The sequence below is a fragment of the Schistocerca serialis genome, chromosome 3 (assembly GCF_023864345.2).
Source record: "Schistocerca serialis cubense isolate TAMUIC-IGC-003099 chromosome 3, iqSchSeri2.2, whole genome shotgun sequence".
NCBI classification, from domain to species: Eukaryota; Metazoa; Arthropoda; class Insecta; order Orthoptera; family Acrididae; genus Schistocerca; species Schistocerca serialis.
The window spans coordinates 256,334,864-256,362,253 of NC_064640.1; the positions used below are offsets into that span (position 1 = coordinate 256,334,864).

At 38.0% G+C, this 27,390-nt stretch overlaps 1 protein-coding gene across 1 annotated transcript in view; it reads left to right on the forward strand.

The window, feature by feature from the left end:
- The window catches only part of LOC126470024 (succinate--CoA ligase [GDP-forming] subunit beta, mitochondrial), a 103,442-nt gene that overhangs the window by 44,947 nt on the left and 31,105 nt on the right, over nt 1-27,390 (forward strand). The window contains 3 exon segments of the mRNA XM_050097508.1: nt 5,671-5,742; nt 5,745-5,769; nt 15,473-15,625. Of these exon segments, the coding sequence (XP_049953465.1) occupies nt 5,671-5,742; nt 5,745-5,769; nt 15,473-15,625 (250 nt within the window).

Below are 27,390 nucleotides of genomic sequence, written 5' to 3' on the forward strand. Positions count from 1 at the left end.
TGGGGTAGCATTGTTCTGACATATCTGTCCATTGGTCTGTTATTGTTACTCTGTTGTTCACCAAAAATTTTGCACATTGTGGAGGTGTTTCTGAAATAACCTAGTTAATATTGTTAAGTTTGTTGTTGAAGACTTGGCACATACTTAATGTTAGAATAAAATGCTGTAGCTATTTTAAATTTACCAAAAAACACAAAAACTAGCACTTATATCCTTGCCAGCCCCATAACAATAGTCATTAGATTCCTACTCACCAGTGAACTGTGTGGAGGTGTTTCTGAAATAACCTAGTTAATATAGTAGTCCATAGAGAGGAAATGTGATAAATATGCATTTCAACTGTTTCTTCTAAATAATTCCAAAACTGTATTGTCTTTCCGCAGATGCACAGTTTTGTAGATCACATGTTCCGTATCCCCTTCAGTACTGACTTGCTTGCTAGTAACATGGTTGCTAGCCTGCAGCACCATCTTTGTTAGGAAACAGAATCATTTGTTTTACTGGGTAAAAACCACACATCAACTGAGAGGTTTTTATCATTAAATAGACCTACTTTTTGGATTCTGCAGGAGCATGGCATTGCAGTTCAGTTTGTTAAAAAGGTAACCAAGCAACTTTAATCACAATTGAACCTACGATAATGGACAACTTCCGCAGAAACTAGCATAGTGATTTCTAGTGAACTTTGAATGTATTGTCCTGTATTGCTCATAATAGCAAACATCCTCTGTAGTGTCACTTTGGCATCATTTTTTTTCACAAATGAAGTCAGCATTTTTCCACTTTTGGATCTCTTCTTCATTCCACAACTAGTTTCTCTGTTAAGCTATTATTGTGTGGTTAGCTGTATAAAATAGCACACTGCATTACCATCATGAAATGAGCACACACAGTGTGAACTTAAGTGAAAGATAGTTACGTAGAACAAGCTGCCATATCTATGAAAATGGCAGCATATTCATATGATATAGATGTGGTCATTTTCCTTTACATATTGTACTGTTCTTGATTGTTTGATAAATAGTTGATGCACTTAAGACAAGAGAAATGGACAACAATATAATGTTGACCAAAGAATAAAACTCAGTATGGACTGGTAAAGCCAAAACAAGTTGTGCAATGAAGAAGAGGTCTAAATAAATACAGCCTAAGTGGGAAGGTACTGCCTTCATTTAGTAAATTTATAACTGTGGTATCCACTAAGAAAAAGGCCCTTTTTTCTGATACTGACGTTCTAAAGATAGTTAATGTATTCCTTGCCTTTTGGTAAAATGTACTATTTGAGTATGCTGGTAGTCCCTATTAAGTGCTGTGTGCATGTGTGCGTGCACGTGTGGGTCCGCGTGCGCATTGGTATGCCCGCACGTCATATTATTTTTCAGTGGATTAAGGTTGTGGAAGTCAAATTAGCTTCCATTTCATGGACTGCTTTCTCAAATACTAATGTATCAAGATGAAAAGAAAGTTCAAGTCCTAAGTCTCGTGCATAGCAGGAAAGAACATAGCCATTGATTAGGGGCTCCATTTTCGAATGCTGTGGATGATGGACAGGTCTCATCTAACATTGTTAGTCTCCGTAACTGCTGTCGCAGAACATTATTAATTGCAGTTAATGACAGTGGGCTTAGCCAGTTTGTGCCTGTAATCAGATAATTGTATGAAAAAATTCACTATGTGACATTTAAATCTACATTTATCTCCTTCAAGAATATTATCCTGCTTAGTAGAGGGTACATTGTGTACCATTTTTGCCTTCAAAGAAAAATTCCTCTGATTTTTCTTCCATGATCATTTTGTGAAATATGTGTCGTGAGAGAATATAATCAATTGCTTGACTCCTCTCGGAATTTATGATCTCAAATTTTTTTAACGTGAAGCTTATCTGATTCCCAAGGACTCTTACTTAGTGTCTGGTACTAAAGCTGGTTGAACAGCTGCATGACACTCTTCCACAGGTTACACAAACCTGTGATGAAATCTGCCGTTTTCTTTTGAATCGTTTCTATCTCCTTTTTTAATCCTATATGGTAAGTCACATACTGGTGACACATACATATGTCTCTTAGGTAAATTAAGTTTACTCAGGATTCGTTCAGTGAATCTATTTGGCACTTGCCTTTTCTGCATCTAAATTTGTGCTGTTAATTCACCTTAAATCAGTCTGGACACATACAACTAGATGGTTAGCATTATTTCCAGTGATTCATCGCTGATGATGCAACAAACTATAACATGAGTTTTTTTTTCCTTATTTATGCATAATACAATACATTTGTTTAAGTTGAACGTTGACTACCCGTCCCTGCAACAAGTGCCAATCCTTTTCAGATCTTGCTCAGCAAAACAAAATTGGTGTCAATTTTTCAATGGGGAGAAACTGTCAGGTGGAGCAGCAGCTTCAGGTGTCTTCTGAGGAAATGTTACAGAAACAGATAAAAGTAATCTGCTTGATAATATCAAACCTTCAGTGAGACTGTTTACAGTCATTGCATTTCCAATACCCAGATAGTTGTAAGAAAATCCAGGATGTTTTCAGTTCATTCGCAAAGTTACACATATTCGGTAATCTCATGTTTTGTTCACTATCCAGGCATTTCAAACTATCTTGAACATCTTTAGAAAGTTGAGGAACATATTCTCAGCCTGTGCTGTGCTGTAACTCTTGGAGAGAGTGAGCAGTTTCACACAGTTATTTCTTTCATGGTCTATGTAGTGTTCTACAGAGGAAGATGTGATTGGCTAGGTCAGAGAAAAATCAGAGAGATTCAGCAATATAGCTGAAATAGAAACCATTTAAGTTCATCCACATGTAGGGAAAAGTCAATCAGCGCACGTGGTGTCTTCAGCCTAAAGGGCTGCTGGAGTAAAAATGTTTGATTACCAGTTTTGATCATGCAGATCATTGGATGGTCCACAAAAAATCAAGGTGACATAATTATTGTTGGTAATACTGTGACAACAGTAATCAAATGTAATCTGAGTAGTTCTGTTATAACCATACACAAATGGAAATTTATGTGGCACCATAGATGTAATGGTTAAAAGACATTATTCATCAGATAATGAGTGCCAGTTGCCCTGGTGGATAGAATACTCTTACAACATTCCATGCAGCATTTAACTGATAACTGTCACATAAGACCAACCGAAATGTTACAGCATATCATCTTCTGACCTAATTACCATCTCATTATTTCTGCCCATGTTGCTATATGACAACACTGACACCTGCAACACTTCTCTCCCCTCTCTCCAGTCTGTTACAAGGGTGGGGTAATGTGTTTAGTTTCTTTTTCCAATTTAGGTGCCAGTCCTTAAGAACATGAAATTTTTCTACAATTTTCCCCTTTCCTGTGCAGCAGTATGTATGCAGACAATATGCAAATACGTTTACTGAAACTATAATATGATGTTAAATGCTGCTTAATTTTACAACCATTTTCAAACTCCCTTCTTGCTTCTGTTAGGTATTTGGTTATAAATCAAGCAAGCATGTGAAATGTGCAACGAAAATAAGATTGGAGAATCAGCTATATTCATATAACTGATTGTAAAATCAAACAACAAAGAGATCAGACAGATTGTAGAGGGTGGATTTAATGGATACCACAACAGAGCATTCAGTCAGAAAAAGAAAGGGCTATTGTAATATTGTAAATACTTCATCACAGAGTTTTAGTGTGAGACATTGTCCATACAATATACACAGAGGTGACGAGTCATCGGATATCCCCTAATATCGCGTCAGATCTCCTTTCACCCAGCGTAGTGCAGCAACTCCATGTGGCATAGACTCAACAAGTCGTTGAAGGTCTCCTGGAAAAAATATTGAGCCATGCTGCTCCAATAGCTGTCCATAATTGCGAAAGTGTTGCTAGTGCAAGATTTTATGCATGAACTGATCTCTCAATCATGTCTCATAAATGTCTGATGGTATTCATGTTCAGTGATCGGTGTGGCAAAATCATTCACTTGAATTGTCCAGAATGTTCTTCAGATTAGTCGTGAGCAATTGTGGCCTGGTGACATGTTTAGGGATGGCAGCAGATGATCTCCAGGCAGCCCAAAATAACCATTTCCAGTCAATGATCATTTCAGTTGGACCACAGGACCCAGTCCATTCCATATAAACACAGTCCACATCATTATGGAGCCACCACCACTTGCATAGTGCCTTGTTGACAGCTAGGATCCATGGCTTCATGAGGTCTATGCCACACATGAACCCTACCATCAGCTATTACCAGTTGAAATTGAGGAGTCATCTGATCAGGCCATGGTTTTCCAGTCATCTGGGTCCTGTTAGCAAAGGCACTTGATTCAGTCGTCTGCTGTCATAGCCCATTAATGCCAAATTTTGTCACACTGTCCTGATGGATATATTTGTTGTACATCCCACATTGATTTCCGCAGTTATTTTATGCAGTGTTGCTTGTCTGTTACCAGTGACAACTCTACACAAATGCCGCTGCTCTGTCATTAAGTGAAGGCCATCAGCCACGGTGCTGTCTGTGATGAGACAAAATGCCTGAAATTTGGTATTCTTGGCACACTCTTGACATTGTGGATCTCAGAATGTTAAATTCCCTAATGACTTCCGAATTGGAATGTCCCCATGTGTCTAGCTGCAACTACCATTCCACATTCAAGCCTGTTAACTCCCATCATGCAGCCATAATCATGTTGGGGAAAACAATTCACATGAATCACCTGAGTACAAATGACAGCTCCGCCCAAATCACCACTCTTTTACATCTTGTGTATGCGATACACCCCCATCTAGATATGTGCATATCACTATATCGTGACTTTTTTCACCTCATTGTAGGTGCTTATGAAGCAGTGTGTACCATGTCAGAAGCTTTGTCTGTTTTGAATAATAGAAGAGGAATAAATGTTGCAAGACATATTATGTGCGTAGTTTACATGGTTTTAAAATTCATGAGTTATCATGTATTTCTTTATTTCACTTTGATATTTGCACTAGTATTCAACATAAAGTACATATACATTATTTTTTATTCTATGAAACAAGATTACTGGTCTTTAACACAACTGAATCAATTAAACACTTAATCACTGGCTGCATTTAAGATTTTCAACTAAGGAGAACCTACGAATAATGTTCTAGAATAGTATCACTGCATTGATACATCGAATGATGCATTGTAATCCAATCAATCTCCGATCACATCAAGAAATGGTGGTAAAATGCTGAGCCTCTTTCAGTGCATAGTAAGAAGTGGATGCATTATTTGAAAGAAGATTTTAAGTGTGCTTTAAAATTAAATATTTTGAAATAAGCATACATTTTGCTACCAGGAATATCTAAGCATTGAATCTCCATATATTGTTCCAGTAGTGCCTGGATCGTTATCATAATCAAAGAATCATACTCAAAGAAACCATACAAGTTAATATGTGTTACATTAACAATTTACATAATGAGTCAATAAATACATTCATCTATCTTACCTACAAACAAAATTAGATAGTGGATCCAGTAAGCAAAAAACTATCAGTATGTGTATAGGCTGCAAGTAGCTTTACAGTATCACAGAATGAATTAGATTGTGCAAAAAATGCACTGAAAATTTTCAAATTGCATTACAGATAGCTTTTTGATTGTGTTATATTTATATTGAGGAAAAAATACCATTTTAATTTCAGAAGTTCCTGAGTATGTCATAAAAGCACAAGTGCTAGCAGGTGGTCGAGGGCTTGGTCATTTTGATAATGGATTTAAAGCGGTGTTCACATAACAAAGAAGTAAGTCTGTGTTGTTAGTATTTCTTGTGGAATATTGGGTTGATAAAAGCTTGTGTACAATGTGTGGTATATTAGTGCTTTTTTTATTCGTAACTTTCTGTAGTATAGTTTTTTTGTTTTGTTGGAAGTAGCATGTCGTAAGGTATGAGGAAGTAGGATGTTGATTTATTAAGAAATATTTAAAACTCATATGGGCAGAAACCACAAAGAGTGGCTATAAAATCTTTATTTCCTTTAATCTGATACTTAGTTTCATACTACCTTTTTGATATTCCTATGCGCTAGCCTCTGCACTCGCAGATAATTTTCACTCTATTTATGATATTACAATACTCTTTACCCATGCAGCCAATTGTGTATGTGACCTCAAGTTGAAATTTCACTTTCAGAGCGGCTGTGTGTGCTTAGGGACAGTATTACAGAACTACTGTATTAATGATGCCATTAAGAAAATTAAAAAAAAAAAAATTACATCCTGTCGTGGTGGTCTGTACGTAAGAGTGTTTGTGTTCAGAATATGTCAACAGATATTGCATCAAGAATGAATGAATTACCTTTAATTGATAAATAATTGGATACAACTGTAAATTTTCCTAGATAAGAAACACAGAGCTAATTAAAAACTTTGGGAATTGTGTGATAGGAAAACAAATGTGGTATAATCACAGACAAAACACTGTATGTCTTAAGAGTCTATCCCATGTATAACAAAGACAGAAGTGAAGAAGCCATAGATAATATGAGAAATACTATGGCTTATTGAGGAAATAAAAGAAAGGAATGACATCATTCATATTGTTTCCTATGGTCATCAGTCTATCTTGAAATATTTGAATGGCACATCTGTTCATCGCTGTTGATTTCTGTGCATACAATAAAGATTGTGCGCCATCCATTGAAGTTTCCATGGCCTGTGGATGTGGTAGTCATAAAATTTTTTTGGTAAATTCTTCTTCTTGGCATAGATTTTAACAGAATGTAATTTCATTTAGACCTGTGATGTATGTCACCACATGCTATTTTAGACTAGAAATTCTTGTCTTTATTGTCTTCATTTCCTGTTGCTCTTTTGCAGAGCATCTAGGGCTTCGATGAAGCTCCACCAGCGCACTTGATTTTGGGCAACAATCTTCAACTGAAAATGTTTTCCTCTCCTTCTTGATCTCTTCCTGCCCTGTCTTCTGATCTTTGGTCTTCCTTGTTTCCATTTACCCTGTAAGTTGCAGCAAAGAGCTTTTGTCTTTACAGCATCCTGGCTTTTTTGAAAGATGTGTCCAATGCAGTTCCACTTCCTTCTCAGGGTTTGGATGGTGACTGGTTCTTCTCTAGTTCTGTTCTAAAGGTCTTCATTGGAGATCACATTTGCCCAAGAGAGAGATTTTAAACCTTTGACTGCTGGAGGCACACCATCTTCTTGGCGCACTGAACCGCCACAGCCTGCGGCGTAATCCGTGCTAATAGCTCCCTGTGCTAAGTGCTTGTCTCGTGGAGCCGCCGTGGGGAGCGGAGCGGCCCATGCGGCCTGACCCGCCCTGTGCTGAAAACTTCTGGACTGCTTACAACTTGCACAGAGCCAGTGTGAATTTTTGATGACTTTCAGCTGTAATATCTCGGGCAAAAGTTTTTGTAAACAAATCAAATTTGGCCATCTTGTGCAACTTTATGCATTATCTTAAGAATAACAATGAAAAGAATCTGATGAGTCATTTTGAGCCAGAAAACTGTAGGTAAAATTGGCCAAAAAAAATAGGTGCCTGAAAAAATTTCAAATTTGGATTTTTGTGTCTCCAGCACTAATGCTATGACGAACGTGAAACTTGGCATGTATTAACCTAACAACACGAGGTTCTCAAATATAAAGTTCCATTTGTGTAGCACTTTCCAGTACTGACTGAATTAAGTGCGAATTTGAAGATTTTGTAAAAATGTAAAAAATGTGATATTTTTGTTCTGATTTTGCTGAAAAACCATGTTCTATAAAACATTCCAAGCTGTATAATTGGAATGAAAGTTGGGCGTGAAAATCGTGCCCAAAAACAATGTAAACTTCCAATTCACATATCTAGTAGAGTGAACACATGATGAAAATGAAATTTAGACAAAGATATGGAATCAAAATTTTTATTCCTCTACTATTTTCAAATAATCTACAAATTAGTCAAAAAGATGTTGATTCTTATGAAAAGATAAAAGCAGGGTATATTCGAAACATATTTTACAAATACCGGTTTCTGTTAATGCTTCAGAGCCAGCCTCAATCGAATAACCAATTTTAAGCCTCCCACCATCCCCAGGAGAGAGAGTTTAATTTCCAATATTGGCTAACAACAGAGGCAAAGTATCAAGAAAAATCACACTGAGAACAGAGTTTTAACTTTGGCATGTTATTCGTTGTTGATCAAAGGTGTTTGAAATCAGTTATGGAAAACTGGTTTTTTACAAGTGGACTGAATGTGCTCTGTATTTGTACTACTAAGGATAAAGGAATATAACTGTCTATGTCACATGTTAATAATTTAAATGTATCATATGTAGATTAATATATGGGTTATTGGCACACAATGTACTAGATATATTTACATTTTTCACAGTACACATATTGCGCCCTCTCAATCACCAGGTCCTTTCATTTGCTAGCAAACTGCTACATATGAAGAAGTCAGGCATTGTTTGAATAATTTTACATCTGTTACATCTATTTCCCATACTTCTTTTCGATCCGGACACTGGACTGGCACTGGCGGAGTTAAAAATAGATTTTTTTTAGTAATTCATTCAGAAGTGTCAACAAATTTTCTCAGGTTTAGTTCCCAATGATTAGTAATGCTTCTTTGTATGATAAGTCTCAAAGCAGGGTGCAGCACATAATGGAATATTGCAGGTTCTGCATTACAATCTAGTTTCCTGGTGCAGATTGTGTTTCATGCAAAACACACATCTGCACATTAGTGTACTTTTCTGCGAATGTTCACTCATACTAACAGCCGGAAAATGTCTCCCTGTAAATCGCAGAGGATTCTCGTCATCATAGCACCTTCCTCTACCAGCTTTTTTCCATTCTGTAGCATATTTTTCTACAGTCTCGTGTACAATAGAAAGGTAAAACTCCGTAAGCACTATTTTCCACTCTGTTACCGACTGGTGGAGAGCATGAGCATTTAGAATGTACAGATCCAGAATGTGAAAAAAGTGTTTCTTGTACCATTTCACAGTCTTACGCTCTGATCCCACAGAGATCAGTAACATGTCAAAATGGTCAACTGCACCCATACTCGAATTGTAATCTTCGATACATTGTGGTTTATATATTTTTTCGCCAGTATTTCTGTCAGTCTTTTCTGTTTCAACCATTTGTGTTGTGTGACTTGTGGTGAACATGCACACCTCTCTCTTATCATACCACTTGATAGCAAGGATCTTGTCAGTGGACTTAAACTCAGTTTCTCCTCATTTTAATTTCTTCCGCAGTTTTGGCATGTTGCGCCTATACTTACAAACAGTGCCACGTGCGGCTGTTCCGTGGTTGTGAAGCCAGAGGAACAGGTCCAGGCTGGAGCACCAATTATCGACACAGAATATGACCCTGTTCCAGATACAGTCCCATAAGAGTTGCCACTATGTCGCCACTTTTTCCTAAATTGTGGAACTCTGACAGTCGCACAGTACAAATGTCTTTATTCTGAATCTACTTTGTTTGGTTGGAGTAAATTGCTTAAAAGGTAATTGTCCTTTGAACGGCAAGATACTTTCATCTATACAAAGCTTGTGATGTGGACAGAATTAATTACAAAACGTCTTAAGAGCTTTGTCAACAGTCATCCTAATTTTAAATAGACTGTCACCTCCAGTACTCTGAGTTATCACTGAAGTGTAGCATTCTCGGGAGTAGACAAAAATGGTCTCAGGACCATTTCGCTGTAAACTGGTGTTTTCAGAAGTGTATCGCTGGACCAATAATCACTTAATTTTAACTTCTTAACTTGTGACATTAGAAGGCACATAGCAACAAAACAATACATTTCCTCAAATGCAGTGTCTTTCCACTTTGAGAGTTGAAAAATCACAGATTCTGTAGTACTTTCTCTGGTGTAAATGGAAAAACAATTTGTTTCATCTGCAATAAATTGCAACAGTTATTCAGACATAAATATCAGAAAAAATGAAAGAATGCTTGGATCACTATTTGTGGCCTGAAGTCGAGTCATCAAAGTAATGGCTTAATGGTTAGAAATCGGTTTCTTTCCAGTCAAACTTGTCACTTACGTGCTTTCTTTTCCGAACCATTTCACTGTCACTTTCTGATTACTCGAATTCGAACAAACTGCTGACCGTAATTCTTTCTCTCCCCCTGATGTAAAGGGCTGACGACTACAGATTCAAGATTCTGTTGAAGATTCATCACTGCTAGCAACATCAGATAATCCCATTCACTGTCGCTCCTAGTGAGCATGTCCAGGATCTCTTTATCAGTGCAACCAGGGCGACGTGACATTTCTTCCATAGAAAACAACAAAACTGACAAAAACACGGGAAGCAAAGTAAAATTCTGCAAAAGTGGAACACAGCAACAAACATATAGGCACTCTCGTACTATACAGTCAGACCACTGAACAGCTACTGAAAGAGCAGGGCGGAAAGACAGCTCTGTGTGTTTACACGTCTGCCGTGCTCAGGTAGCTGTGACTCAGTGTGCTTAAATTTGTCCCTAGCGCTGAAAAGGCCAGTGGCACGGTATGCATCAACACATCCTTACTGCGGTAGGGAAAACCCAAGGGCTGCGCTTAAACACATCTGGCACACTAGGGGTACAGTGATGCATAATGAATTAACACACCTCCAACAGTCGAAGTGTTAGGATTTTCCTAAAACATCTACTGTGGGAGACTTGCAAACTATTGGTGATTGTAGAGGTAATCTTCCAAATTTCGCATTCATGTAGCAGCAGTGCTTTCACATTTGTTCTGAATATTCATAGTTTAGTTGTCATGGAAATATCTCTTGCCCTCCATAATGGATATAGTTGTATGAAGGCCCCATTTGCCTTTTAGGTTCTTGCTCCAGCATCAGCAGCTACTCCTCACACTTCAGTAACTACACTCTCAAAGTGTGCGAGTTCGTTTACCATTTCAACTTCCTCATAGTTTCCAACTTTCTCATATTTCTTTTTATTGAGTTTCATAATCTTCATCTTGGCAGTCTCCAATTTCGGCATGACAATCTTGGCTTCATGCTCAAGGTCCTGCAGTGTTCTTTCCATGTCAACATAGTTCTGCAAGAGGAGGCAAATGTCACCATTAAACTTAAGATCTTACAATTGCTCATTCAATCCCCAGCATATCACTCTCTCCTTTTTCTCCACCACTTTCCTCGTAATTTCATAAAGCACCAGTAAAAAGATAGTTGGAGATAAAACACATTGTTGGCGACCTCCAGACTTAACTTGGAAGGCCCTCCATAGCTTTATACTCATTGATGAATTGGCATGTGTAGTTATTGTAAGTCTTCCTGACAACCTTCACTCTATTCTCTGTGGTAATGTACATTTTCAAAGATTTCCATGTAGGTCTCCTTGTAGTGGAGTTGAAGACATTTTAAAGTCAACAAAAAGAATGTGATGACAAGTAATGAATTCATTTGGTTGTCTGATGATGACTCTGAGTGTTTATTTGATCTGAAAAGAAAGGTTACTTCTAAAATTGGTTTGCTGTTTTCTTAGCTGCAGTTCAGCTTGGCCCTTAATTCTATTAAGGATTATTCACACCAACACTTTGCTTGAAATTGTAAGCAAGTTAATGCCACTCCAATTATGGCAGTTGGTGGTTTCACCTTTTTTTGGCAATTTAATTAAAATTCCTTCTCTCTACTCCTGTGGCATGCTCTTCAAATTCCTTATCGTTGTCAAAACAGTGTGGAAAATATTAGTGGCTGTGTCTGGCTCAGTGGTCAGAAGTTGTGGTCTTGTGTTATCAATGAATGGGGCTTTTCCATTGATTAGCTGCTTGATTGCTGCCTTGATCTCTTCCTTTGGAGGCAGCTCCAATTTAATGATATTTTCTAATATTTCAGGATCATCTTCATCTTTTGGTGCTGTTTTTTGTTTAGACTCTCCCTCATTGTCTCTATTCAGCACCTCCATAAAGTGCTCATGTCATCTTGGATGTTGTGCATCATTGTTGGTGAGGAGATGTCCTTGTTTGCTCCTTACAGGATGACTTCAGGAGACTTTCTTTTTGGCGGGAATCTTCACAGTTTTATGAGTAAACTGTCGAAGTATTCGTTATAAAGTTCCCAAATTTACTGCCCTTCAGGAAAGTTCTCACACTGTAATTATTCTTGGGGCTGAGAGCTGGCTGAAACCCAAAGTGGAAAGCTCTGAGATATTTAGCAAGTCGTGGAACATATATTGGAAATACAGATTAGAGGCCATAGGAGGGGGAGTTTTCATTGCAGTTGACAAAAATATTCTCTCTACTGAGGTCGAAGTTGAATGTGACACTGAAGTTGTTTGGTCACATATAACAGGTGTAGGTGAAACTAAGTTAATTGCTGGATGTTTTTACCGGCCACCTGATTCCACTATGGCAGTCCTAAAGTCATTCAAAGATAGTGTACAGTTAAGAGTGCATAAATACTCCGATCATACAATACTATTTGGAAGCGACTTTAACCTGCTGAGTATAGACTGGGATGTCTACGGATTAATTGTGGGGGGGGGGGGGGGGGTACAGACAAACAGTCAGTGATGCGAAATACTTTGGAACACATTTTCTGAAAATTGTCTTGAGTAGCTAGCTCGGCAGCCCACATGCAATGGAATTATCTTAGACCTTGTAGCTACAAATAGACTTGTCGTTACAGCAATTATGATGACAAAAATTAATAAATCAGTCAATAAGGCTGGGACAGTGTTTCTGCTAGATAGACCAGATAAGCAGTTATTAACATATTAGAACCAGTAAGATGGATGTAGAGGAATTATGGGCAAAGTTTAAGCAGATTCTAAATCGTGGTTGGGAGAGTTATGTGCCTATTAAGTGGATGAGGGATGGAAAAGACCCACCAACAGTTTAATAACGAAATTCTTAAGATACTGAGGAAGCAAAGGCTAGGTTCAAAAGAGGATGCACAAATGTCAAGCGAAGATTAGTAGAGATTCGTGCGTCTGTGAAGAGATCTGTGAAATCGCTAAGCGGGTCTAAGCTTCCGTTCAGTCTCTTGTTGACCAATCTGTTGTGGCAGTTGAAGATAGCAAAATGAAAGCCAAAGTTTTAAATTTCACATTCAAGAAATCGTTTACACAGGAGAATTGTACAAAAATACAGTCACTTGACCATCGGACAGACTCCCGTATGGACGACGTAGAAATAAGCATACCTGACATGGAGAAGCAGCTTAAAGATTTGAAAATAAATAAATCACCAGTTTGATTTTACAAACAGTACCCTACAGCATTGGCCCCTTACCTAGCGTGCATTTATCGTGAATCTTTCACCCAGCACAAAGTCCCAAGCATCTGGAAAAAAGTGCAGGTGACTACACTAAGAAAGGTAAAAAGAATGGACCCACAAAATGTACAGACCAGTATTCCTAACTTCTGTTTGTTGCAGAATCCTGGAACACATTCTCAGTTTGAATATAATAAACTTTCTTGAGCCTAAGAAGCTTATGACCACGAATCGGCATGGTTTTGGAAAGCATTTCTCATGCAATACTCAGCTTGCCTTTTTCTCACATGATATAGTGAGAACTGTGGATGAAGGGCAACAGGCAGGGTCCATATTTCTAGCTTTCCAGAAAGCATTTGACATGGTGCCCCATTGCAGGCTTTTAATGAAGGTATGAACATACGGAATAAGTTCACAGATATGTGAGTGCCTGGAAGACTTCTTCAGTAATAGAACCCAGTATGTTGTCATCGACAGTGAGTGTTCATCAGAGACAAGGATATTGTCAGGTGTGCCCTGGGCAGGGTGGGCAGCAGTCGGTTGTTTGCTGATGATGTACGGTAAGGTGTCGAAGTTGAATGACTGTAGGAAGATACAAGACAACTTATACAAAATTTCCAATTGCTGTGATAAATGGCAGCTAGCCCTAAATGTGGAAAATTGCAATTTAATGTGAATGAGTAGGAAGAACAAACCCGTAATGTTCAGGTACAGTATTACTAATGTCCAGCTTGATACAGTCAAGTCATTTAAATATCTGGGTGTAACATTGCAAAGCGATATGAGATGGAATGAGCATGTGAAAACTGTGGAAGGGAAGGCAAATAGTCGACAATTCCAAGTTGTTTCTGACATCCATTCCTTTCTTCTTGGCTTTCTGAAGCAAGCAATTTTTTGCAGCTGTGCCTCTAGCAGCTATTTTCATCTTCTCCCATTTTCCATCAGTGCCCACTTCTTCATCTGTGCAAAGGCCCTGAAACCGGTTTCTTGATTATAGTATGAATTCTTGGCTGCTACTTTAATTTTTCTATTTCTTACATCAATGTGTGGAAACACTTTCTTTTAATGACTATCTTGATGCGAACATGTGCAACCATAAGGTGGTCACCACTTCCTATGTTTGCTCTCCTTCGGTTTCTCAATTATATGAGGGATTTTTTTCCACTTTCTACTAAAAGCTGTGTGGTCAGTTTGATTTGTAATGTTAAGATTTGGAGACATCTGTGATATTTTGACATTTTTCATGAGAGAAGATTGTGCCACCAATAATTAGATCGTTATTTTCACAGAAAGCTACAAAAACCTCTTCATTGTTAATCATGTTGCCGACTCCATGTTGTCTCATCACTTGCTCCATTCCAGGATTGTCTGCACCTATCTTTGCATTAAAATCACCTGTCATAATTAAAATAACTTTCCTGGTGGTGTTTTTGACTGTTTTCTGGAGTTCTACATACAAATTGGCATTTCCTCTCTAGCTTCTTCAGTTTTTGCAGAATATTGCACTATGGAGTTATTTCTCACTCTTCCTTTGAATCTTGTCCTGAGAATTTTTGAAGACATATTCTTCCCCAAGCTGCTGTTCATTCTTTTAGGAGCAATCCCACTCCCTCCACATGTGGATCATCACTGTTTAGCTTTCCAAAATACAGAGATGTATGCCCACTCAAGGTCTTCAATTCTTCAAATTCATTCCATCTCACTTCACTTACTGCCAGGATGCTGAGTCTATATATCTCTGCTGCTGCTCTACGTGGTGGCAGTTTCTGAGGTTGGTATAAGTTTTGAACGTTTCGGAATCTGATAATCATGTCCTTCTTTATGCCAAATGTTGTCATTGTTGTTTTTAGGTCCATCTAGCTGCTTCTCTTAGTTTCTTTAATGTATTGATTTTAAGCAGTTGTGGGTAGTTAAAGTATATCAGCACATTGCCATGTTTGGGCTGCCACCTCTGAGCATTGACACTTGCTCCCAGTGAAGATGTTATAGGTGGGCAGAGAATATCATTTCCTACAATTCCCTTTGTGTGGTTTGGTTATATCACAATGACTCGGCCGTCATAGCCATGGTAACGGGGTACACCACTGGAAGGTGAGGTTGACAGTTGCATGGGAGAGGGTGTCTGAGTCGCTTCACTGTACCTTACATCCCAGAAAGTTCTCAAATGATGGATTAATCCATTCGTTTTAAACAGTGTGTGTTTTGTATCCTCCAGGAAACAGTTAAATTGAAGAATTAATACTCTTATTTTATTTCAGGCCAGCAGAAATTGAGGCCATTTTGGGAAACATGATTGGGCATAGACTTATCACCAAGCAGACTCCAAAGGATGGCATTCTAGTTAAGAAAGTTATGGTAGCAGAGTCTGTTACCATTAAGCGGGAGACCTATGTTTGTATACTGATGGACAGGTCTGTAGATCACAAGCTGTACATCTTTTATATTCAGTTTAAGAGTACCTTTAAGTAGTTTTTAACTATGTCTTTCGTTAGTTTTCATTATTTATTCATCTAAAATAAGAGAGCTGTTGTTGTGTTTGCATTAACTTGAATTATAGTAGTACCAGATTGGTTAGTATGGTCTGATTTCCCATTTTAATTGGAGATGGAAGATAAATTTCAATACATGGGTGTAAACAATAACTGTTAGCAACATACCACAGTGGTGTAAATGAAATTGAGACAAATAAATTGATAGTACTATCAGTAGTTCTGCCTACGGGCAGACTGAGTTGCAATGATAAGTCAAACATCAGGCAAGGAATGACTTTATTGCTTATGACACATTTTGGAATTTGTGCACCATCAGACATATGCAGAAAATTGTTTCCAGAAATATTTTTTAAGACATAGTAATGGATGCCTTAATCATTCCAATTTGATTTAAAAACACCTGGCACAAATTATAATACACCTATCCAGGCACTATTGCTGCACGTAGATATATGTATTCAGTTGTACACGAAACAAACATTCACAGGCTACTGACATAATTCTGCAGAGTGCAGACCAAGAAGACATTTTTGCCACCAGGTGACATTACAAAACATATTGTGTTGCCAATGCTCAATAACTACTATACATTTATTATACGATGTGTCTGGTTGCTGTGAACAAACTTATTTTATAATAAATATTTGCTTTATACAAGTGGCAATGCCTTGACAGTGATAAAAAGTTACTAAATTTTAAGTTAAATTCAAGAGTATTACATGGTGCCACACATCGTCAAAAGCTACAATCGCAACAACTGTGCAATATGACAAGTCACATAAACTTAAAATATGCAATAGCAGTACTAACATATGCCACAAATTTGATTATAGGCAGTAAGACAGGGGAAGGAGAATACAATATTTTCTTTAAAACTAGGGTAGTCCATCTGGCTGACCCAAATCGGTAAATGAAAGTACTCAATGTACACCATTGCACTTACATCAAATAGGGGGAAAAAATTCTGCTAATGAACACAACCAGTTTTTTAATGAAACGTGGGACGTATTTCAGTATAAGTAGTATAAAAAAAATCAGTCTTGGTGGGATTACCCATCATGTCCATATAACTAAGAAATATTATTTGATACCATAGATCGTCAAACATTAAAATCGTGTCATCTTGTTGCACTTTACAAAAATTGTAAAGCAAAAGTATAAAATACATAAGTAATTGTACAGCCTAAACTATAAAATATGAAACAGGCACAGTAGAAATTAGATTGGGCGGGAGGGACAGGAATGGAGGAAAGCGGGTTAGGTAGGGGAGGCGCACTATATAAAAATTAAATGGAAGCTGGAGTTTTTCTCAGAATCAGACATTGGTGTCACACAGCTGTGCTCATAACAAATCCTGAAAAATATTGAATGTGTTCATTCAAGATTCCATGTTGGTTAGCATTAAAATGCTTATATATCTCAGTTTCTTTCAAAATGTCTAAATCTAAGCCTTTTGGCTTTATGTTAAAGATCATTAGGGATTTTTCAGTCATATCTGCATGATGCTTCTGATCACTGAGATGACAACCCTTAGCAGTAGTGTTGTTATTATGGTGTTCCCTGAATCTGGTTAAAAAGTCATGCCCTGTCTGCCAAATGTAAACACTATCAAAGGATCCACAAGTGATTATATATACCTTCGACTTTGTAAATTTATCCTGCTTGTTGTCAACAGGTGTAAGCAAAACTGTCTTAAGTTTCTTGAGCATCTGGAAGCCAGTTTGTATACTGGCTTTTTTAAATGCGTTGACAGTTTGTTCGCAGAAATTCCCTGTATAGCATATAGATGCATATTTAGGCAGGTTCTCAGGAGGACCAGGAATAGATTTTTTTCCCTTCTATTGAATACCAGTTGATAAATAGCAATAGTATTGCACTTTCAGTGTAACCATTTTTCAGACATATTTGTGTGATTTGTATGATTTTCTAACATATGCAGAGCTTAAGACAAGTTTAGCTAGCCTGTTGAACATTGACATGAGCATTGACAGGAAGAATGCACACACTTAAGTGCACGAGTGGCAAGAGTCTACATTCGGCCAACAATGCCATATGATCATTTCCATTTCTACATTAATAATTACATCCGCGGTGCATGGTTTTCTGAAAACATCTAAACAAGAATCTTTAGATTGCCTAGTAGTATTCAAGTCGAAGTAGTTAAGACTTCCCTATTTGATTCCAACTCGACAATGAAGTGTGTTTTTGAATGCAGCAGACTGAGGGAGTCTGCCAAATGTGTGATTCTGTTGCTGTAAGTGCAATAAAAATATCACCTACATATCTTCGATACAAAATTATATTATTAGACATGGCCCTATTATTTGCAAAGAATTTTCTATCTAGGTAATTAATGAAAATGTCAGTCAAAAACACAGAAAGACAGCAACCTTTTGCCCGTGCCAGCCATTTGAAGATAAGTCTTACCATTGAAAATAAAACAGTTAAAAGTTAGTCTTTTATGCAACAAATGCAACTGTTCAGTAATTTCCTGTACTGCAAGTTTCATATACTTAAGAAGATTCAATCTTACAATCTCGAAAGTCTTTTCAACTGGAACATTTATGTACAAATTGGTTATATCCAGAGACCCCATTAGTCTCTCGTGGAATCTTAGTTTCTCGTAATAACATCGCTGTCTCATAGCTGTTTTTTTTTTTCGGACTATGTTTCCTCAAAAGTGAATGCAGCTATTAGCTTAGCATAGCAGAAACTGTTAATTTTATAATTAGGACCTTGGCATCCATCAATTGGACATATTGGGGAATGGCTCTTACATAGATTTGTGAATGAAGAACTGGTAGTTTTGGATTCTTGGGGATTTGTCTGCATTTAGCCTACTCAGATGCAAAAAGAAAGTTGGAACCTTTTACACATTTCTTCAACTTGGTAATAAATTTAGGAAGAAGGTTCCTTTTAGCTATGTCATTAGAACAAAAGAAATCCAATGTCTTATTTACCTAATCGGTGCCCGATATAAGGACGATAGAGCTAGCTGTATCTCTCTTTGTGATAATTATCTAATTTTCAAGCAGTTTTGCATTCAATCTTTTGATGATGGCACAAAGAGACTTTGAGAATGAGCCTATAGGAACAGGTTTACAAAATGCTTTTTGAGTAGACATAGCAATCTGGACCTGTATATGCTGTGGGACCCTAAGCATCTCACATATGCCTTTTACTTTGACCACAGTTCTTTTAGTAGTATTAGTATTTACTTTACTGGGAATGTTGAAATTTAGGTCCTTTGTAACAAAGAATTTTCATCATAAGAAAGATTAATGTCCGTAATATGAACTACTCTATCTCAAAAGAGTGTTTGTTAACATTGACAACTTCAGTAGTGTTAGCCAGGGTCTGCCACAAGTGCCCATAGTTTGTGGTTGTGCCTTCTAGTAATAACATTGTGTTCCAAGAAAAGACCATTACTAATCAAATCATATAGATCACAAACAAAAAACCAGTAAGAATGTGTGACAAGGGATTAGATAAGTCAGTACCTGTAGTCTCAGCAAAGTGTCTGAATCTATGCACCATGTAAATTTTGCTTTTTATGAATTGATGTCCACATTTTACCTTGACACTACATGCACTTAATACCACAGAATTAAATTTAAGTTTTGTTGAATTTGGGATGAGACCACTCACTAAAGAGTTTTTATTGAAATTAATTTGTAGTCGACTATAACCATCACTTGTGTTCTGAAGCCGTATAACAACTTGGCCTCCCTAATGACCCAACTTGCAGTGAAATAATATAAATGTGATATAAAGTTGTGATCAGTAGTTCTGCATAATGGCTGACTGGGTCGAAATGGTAAAAGTCAGACGTGAAGCAAGGAATGACTTTATTGTTCATATGATGTGTTTTGGATATAAGAATCTTGCAGTCTATCAAGCCAAGAAACAGCTTCATGTTGTTCAAGAAAATCCATGTAAGCTACATCACATGCACACCACATGAAGTTTTGGCTAAAATCATTCTTGGATATTAACCCTTTCATGGTTAAAATTTACCTATAATTAGCACGTATTTGAAAAATAAAAGGTCAAAACCCATGTCCCTTTGTGATAAATAATACATTTTCAGTACCAAAAAAATGTGATCTGTTTGATTTTTAAAAATTGGTGAAATGGTACACATGTGTTCCATGTTTCCATGTGAACCCATGATTTTCAGAGATAAATATTTAATTTTAGAATGATTTTATCAGGATGGCAATTGTTGAAAAAGAGTAACAAATCAGCCCCAAAACACATTTATTCTCCTGACAATGAAAAACATGAAATATTGCACACAAGTTTTCAACATACCATTTGAAGATGGCTTTGGCATACGACAGACATCAATGTTTTCTACATTCTGTGAAGTTTTCTGTGGCATATACAGGGTAGTCCATCTGAAGTTTCGGATGAGATTGTCTCAAAAACTATTCATTGGGCACAAATAGTGGCTTAGACAAGTTCGTGACCTCAAAGGGGGACATCAAATGATACTACACATGACCCCCAGCCCCTGCCACCTTGAGTGGGGCGGGGTTTAACTTTTAAATCTTAAATGGAAACCCCCATTTTTTTAATTGCGGATTCGGATTCTTGATAAAAAAGTAATAAAGTTTTGTCTGAAACATTTTTTTTAAACCATTGGCAGATGGCGCTGAAACTGAGAGAAATTAAAATTGGGGAAGAACTCCAATTTATTTAGAATGATTGGAGAAGGATGCATCAAATCAATACAAAATGTGCACCAATTCCTTCATTATGCCAAATTAAGCTACTTTTTTTACAAAATGTAACCTACTCATCACAGTTTTTGATGGAGGGAGGCGGAATGGTATTAAAATCTCATTAGGGAAGTCTTCACAATTGCATTACTCACCTGACTGTGGCACTACTGTGGCCAAACTGTGAACTATGGCTCAGTATAAAGGTCGATACAATGCGATCAGACGTCACTTCACTTTCAAATTCTGAACCGTAAACATGAACTGATGAAAGTAAATTACTCTTTAGCGAAACGTGGCTCACTATCCTCGTACAGAGATTGTTGATATGATGATAATTTTAGGTGACTGCCATAACAATTACACTGAAGCTGTGCAATTGTATATGGATCATTTCCCAAACAGACGACATCCAAGTGGAAACATTATTCGAAATTGCACTCAATGAGCTTGAAGTGGATACATGCACTGTCGACTTCGTCATCGCGAATACAATGAAAATGAGGCTCGTACCCTTACTGTTCTCGCCTGTGTTCAACTGGATCGCGCGATTCAGAGACAAACTGGAATACTGAAATCAACTGTTTTGAGGATTTTGAAGGCACATAATTATCATGCGTATCGTATCACACTGACACAGGCATTAATGCCGAAAGATATGTAAGTATGCGTGCATTTCTGCCAATGGAAATGATAAGAGGTGACAATGATTTTCTTATATATGTTATGTTCACTGATGAAACCACATTCAAAAACAATGGTGAATTAAATCATCGTGATTGTCATTATTGGTCCCCTGTCAATCCACACTGGCACAGACCCTTTGACAATCAACACAAATGGTCATTAATGGTGTGGTGTGGAATTTTAAACGGTTACTTGATAGAACCATATTTTTTTTTAACCGAAATGTTACTGGGGAATCTTATTTACAACTTGTCCGTGATGATTTGTTGAAGCTAATGGAAGATGTTGATTTAGAAACTAGGCAACGAATGTGGTTTCAACAGAACAGAGCAGCTCCCCATTATGCTAAAAATGTGCAGAACGTTTTAAATTTACGGCACCCTGTTTGGTGGATAGGACGCGGCGGACCAATTCAGTGGCCTCCAAGTTCACCAGACCTAACATCTCCTGATTTTTTCTTGTGGGGTTATTTAAAAAAATTGTTTATGAAAGACAGCCCACATCCAGAAACGATATGGAGCAATGCATTCGAAGATCATGTGCAGCCATACCACAGGATGTGCTGCTCAAAACTGTGGACAACTTTCGCAGATGTTTGACTTTATGCATTGTAGCAAATGGGGATAATTTTGAACAATTTCTTAGTGGCTAATTTCATTAATTAAGCACCCCAAATTGTGAGAGGCAAGGGGACTCACACTAATGAAGCACCCCATGGGAACATCATTCTACTACCTCCATGTCATTGTTCCTGGGTAACGCTAAAAGTAGGATACAGTACATTTTGTACAAAAATAGCTTAATTTGGTGTAACGAAAGAATTGGTGCATATTTTTTATTGATTTGATGCGTCTTTCTCGGATAATTCTAAATAAATCAGAGTTCTCCCCCAATTTTACTTTTTTCTCGATTTCAGCGCCATCTGTCATCGGTTTAAAAAATGTTTCAGACAAAACTTGATTACTTTTTTTGTGGAGAATCTGAGTCTGCAATGAAAAATGGCGGTTTCCATTTAAGATTTAAAAGTTACCCCTGCCCCACCCAAGGGGGTGGGGGCTGGAGGTCACGTGTAGTATCATTTGATGTCCCCCTTTGAGCTAACGAACTTGTCTTACCCACTATTTTTACCCAATGTATAGTTTTCGAGATAATCTCATCCAAAACTTCAGATGAACCACCCTGTATGTCCCATTACACACAAATTATGTACGAACTAGCAGAATTACTGAGGTATGTAGTAATGTCTTAAAATAATGTCTGTGATGTATAAAAAACAATTAGTTACTTCAGGCATTCCTGGAATAGAGAAGATGGCTATTTTGTCTGATTTTCCTGGAGACACACACACACACACACACACACACACACACACACACACACACACACACACACACACTCTCTCTCTCTCTCTCTCTCTCTATATATATATATATATATATATAGGGAAACATTCCACGTGGGAAAAATTATATATAAAAACAAAGATGAGGTGACCTACCGAACGAAAGCGCTGGCAGGTCGATAGACACACAAACAAACACAAACATACACACAAAATTCAAGCTTTCGCAACAAACTGTTGCCTCATCAGGAAAGAGGGAAGGAGAGGGGAAGACGAAAGGAAGTGGGTTTTAAGGGAGAGGGTAAGGAGTCATTCCAATCCCGGGAGCGGAAAGACTTACCTTAGGGGGAAAAAAGGACAGGTATACACTCGCACTCGTGCACATATCCATCCACACATACAGACACAAGCAGACAAGCAGACATATGTCTGCTTGTGTCTGTATGTGTGGATGGATATGTGCGTGAGTGCGAGTGTATACCTGTCCTTTTTTCCCCCTAAGGTAAGTCTTTCCGCTCCCGGGATTGGAATGACTCCTTACCCTCTCCCTTAAAACCCACTTCCTTTCGTCTTCCCCTCTCCTTCCCTCTTTCCTGATGAGGCAACAGTTTGTTGCGGAAAGCTTGAATTTTGTGTGTATGTTTGTGTTTGTTTGTGTGTCTATCGACCTGCCAGCACTTTCGTTCGGTAAGTCACCTCATCTTTGTTTTTTTATATTTATATATATATATATATATATATATATATATATATGATGTGACTTACCGAACGAAAGTGCTGGCAGGTCGATAGTCACACAAACATACACATGAAATTCAAGCTTTCGCAACAAACCAAACTGTTGCCTCATCAGGAAAGAGAGAAGGAGAGGGAAAGACGAAAGGATGTGGGTTTTAAGGGAGAGGGTAAGGAGTCATTCCAATCCCGGGAGCGGAAAGACTTACCTTAGGGGGAAAGAAGGGGTATACACTCGCGCGCACACACACACATATCCATCCGCACATACACAGACACAAGCAGACATTTGTAAAGGCAAAGAGTTTGCAATTGCCTTTACAAATGTCAAGAGTTTGCAATTGCCTTTACAAATGTCTGCTTGTGTCTGTGTATGTGCGGATGGATATGTGTGTGTGTGTGTGCGCGCGCGCGCGCGAGTGCGCGAGTGTATACCCCTTCTTTCCCCCTAAGGTAAGTCTTTCCGCTCCCGGGATTGGAATGACTCCTTACCCTCTCCCTTAAAACCCACATCCTTTCGTCTTTCCCTCTCCTTCCCTCTTTCCTGATGAGGCAACAGTTTGTTGTGAAAGCTTGAATTTCATGTGTATGTTTGTGTGTCTATCGACCTGCCAGCACTTTCGTTCGGTAAGTCACATCATCTGTGTTTTTAGATATATTTTTCCCACGTGGAATGTTTCCCTCTATTTTATATGTATATATATATATGCATGCGGCTCAATATGATCTCACTCAGCCTTCTATATATCCACCCAATGGGCCGTAGTATTTTTCTCCAAGTTTTGAAAGCATCTCGCTACATGCTAGCACTAGAGGGATATGAGACATAGATGTCTCAGTACTTAAAACTGTGTATTACTTTAGTGGCATATGTGTCACATCAGTGACAAAAGGGTTAAAAGACCCTTTGTTCATGCATGTTCAAAACATAAAATTCACGTTTGTGTAAATTTTACCTCTAAATATTTTTAATTTTAGCAGCATAAATTTAGCAATTAAATAGTTTTGTTTGTCTGTTGTTTTTACTATGATATTACTGTGTTCGTAATGGTTAATTTAGATGCAACTGTAAAAAAATTAGTTTTTGTATAACATTTAAAAAAAGACTTCCTTTTTCATTACCCTCATGGGAAATCTTAAAGTGATAATATTAGTGAAATAGCAGGCTAAGCCATTAGCATAAGAGAGTGAGAGGGTACTGAAAATCTCGCCTGGTGCACATGCTTGTAGCTAAGGTGGACTTTGTAGGCCAGATTGAGGTGGTTTACTGGCTTGGCAGAATGCAAACTGTTCGTCTTGTCTTCATCTACACCACTGTGGTGTGTCGTAAACAGTTATTGTTTACACCATGTATAGTACTGTAAGAAAGATGGTTCACAACTATTGAGTAAAAGTTATGACCGCATCATGATGTAAAATAAGATCAGCCAATTTGGGTACAAATACAGGTGGCTGTTGTCATTATGAAGAACTCATGGAGAGGGGAAAAAATCCTAACCAGTAGCACTAACCTTTGAGTACTTTTGGAGTGCTTGACCCTGTTTTACATCTTCATGCAATTGCTTACACAAATTTGTTCTTTTTTCCTCTCTCACTGTGATTCGGACTGTCAGTCATATTCATTTATGGTACCACACATTTGAGATATGGAGGACCATCAAACAGTTGTATAGTCAGCAGAGAAATTGTTTGTGATATGATCAAAATCTTACACAAGAAAATTCAATACATTTATGTCTATTTAACCAAGTACTTTATTCATTGTAGTATCATTTTTTGTATTGTATGATTCAGGTGACCACTGATCAGTTTTATTCAAACATGATTTTTCAATTTAGTTTGAAATAAAATTATTTGGGGCAATTTGTTGTCATTGAAATAAAAGTAGGGTTAAATATCTCAAGTTTTGAAAGAGATTAACTTGAAGGGTCTCTTTATTAGTCTAGGAATAAATGATCATGCAAAATGAAAACTTTAAGAAAGAGGAACTGCGATATTGATATTGCTCCCAGTTGAAAGTTGCATCCATCAGTGTGTTGCCATACTTTTGTAGATACTCACCACTGTCCATAATTTGTGTGGCACTGTATAACACTCTTTCATTTCCAGCCAACACATCGCAGCTAATTTTATCATTGTTAATTCATTACATGCTTATTTGTGTGTGCACAGGTTACATCAGTTTTAGCTATGAATTACACAACAGAAGAAATATTTTACAGCTATTCAGCTGTAATGGTTCTACAGAAATGGGGAATGCAGAAGATGTGTTAAGAGAGGTGTGTCTGTTGCCTATCGTTAGTTAACCTGTTCTGTTTTCTGACCTTCATATTTTGAGGCAATAAGGGGTATCTTATGTTTAGGCTGTGGCTTGAAACTGAATGATTCGTTTATCAGTATACTGTGCCTTTCCTCTTCCCACGACGATTTTCTTATGCAAGTGGAATAGAGGGAGATGGGAGGACAAACTGAAATGTTGCTTATATATATCTTGTGCAGTATTTATTGTGATTTACTAAAGGGGGTTGCCGGAGGGAAAGAGAATACACACAATACTTCTCTTAAGTATATTAATATACATATTAGTATAATGCCATACAACATACACAATGTTTATTATTAATGAATCAGCAACAACATAAGTGTGTTGCTCACTTTTGTTTTATACATTGCATAATACAGTGTAACTGGTATCTTTTTGGAGACTGCTTGTACCTTTTATGGTCATAATATTACTTGTTTATGTAAGTAACATACTTTGACAAGCTTAAATAACAATTCATGTGCAACCTCACCAGTTGTAATTCTCACTGGAAAGAAAAAAAACATCCTGCAGGCTTTTCGCTGCTACATACAGGGTGTCCCAAACTTTTTGGGTCAAACTTAAACAGGTGATAATGGACCCACAGCAGATTGTATTCAAATAGGGAACCAGTGGTGTGAAATGCATTTTTATTGTGTTATGGACATGTACAGCATACACCACTTAACAACAGTGTAGCTCATAGTACTTATTCAAAGTGGAGATTGCCAGTCTCAATCCATGCACAGCAATGGTGCTTCAAGATATGCTGCGCTCTCTCAAAGATCCCTTGTGTCTGTTATATCAGGAGATAGGAAGCTAGGACCCTAGGAAACAGGTCATCATACATTTCTATGGGGGTTTCATGCACCCACATCTTGACATAGACTCAGAGGAAAAAGTCCATATACGTGAGATACAGCGATTGCACTGGCCATGAGGCAGGACCTCCCCTTCCAATCCAGCGATGAGGGTTTGTGTTGTTCAGGTGCTCGTGAACATTAACATCAAAGTGGACTGGTGCACTGTCATGTTGAAACGGCATCCTTTCATGGACAACATGGCATACAGTCTTTGAGAACTGTGGCAGCACATCTCACAGGAACACCAGCTAATGTGAAACGGCATCCTTTCATGGACAACATGGCATACAGTGTCTGAGAACTATGGCAGCACATCTCACAGGAACACCAGCTAATGTGAAACTACATCCTTTCATGGACAACATGGCGTACAGTCACCAAGAACTGTGGCAGTACATCTCACAGGAACACCAGCTAATGTGGACCAATCAAACAGGAAGGCAGCAAATAAGGTCCTAGTAAGTGAGCTTTGACAATGCCTGCCCATACATTGACAGAGAAGTGTTGCTGGTGACCACCAATGTATGTGATGTGGGGCAGAAATGGTTGTTGCAGCTGTTGAAAACACCATCACAGGTGAATGAGGCCTCATTCGTGAGCAATACAAACTGTACAGAGTTCAGCACTACAGCACTGGGGTGGCAAATCCATTGAAAAAGTGAACGTGGGACTCAAAATCTGTTGGTCCTTGTGCTTGTGCACTTGTTTTTTATGACAAGGATGAAAACCTGCTGCACCAATACTCATCACACCGTACCCTTTGAAATGTGCAAACGGGCAAGCTGATGGATCCAGAATGAGACTTTCACTCTGCAGAGGAGTGTGTGCTGATACGAAACTTCCTGGCAGATTAAAACTGTGTGCCGGACCAAGACTCGAACTCGGGACCTTCGCCTTTTGCGGGCAAGTGCTCTACCAAATGAGCTACCCAAGCACGACTCACGACCCATCTTCACAGCTTTACTTCTGCCAGTACCTTGTCTGCTACCTTCCAAAGTTCCCGAGTCTCGGTCCGGCACACAGTTTTAATC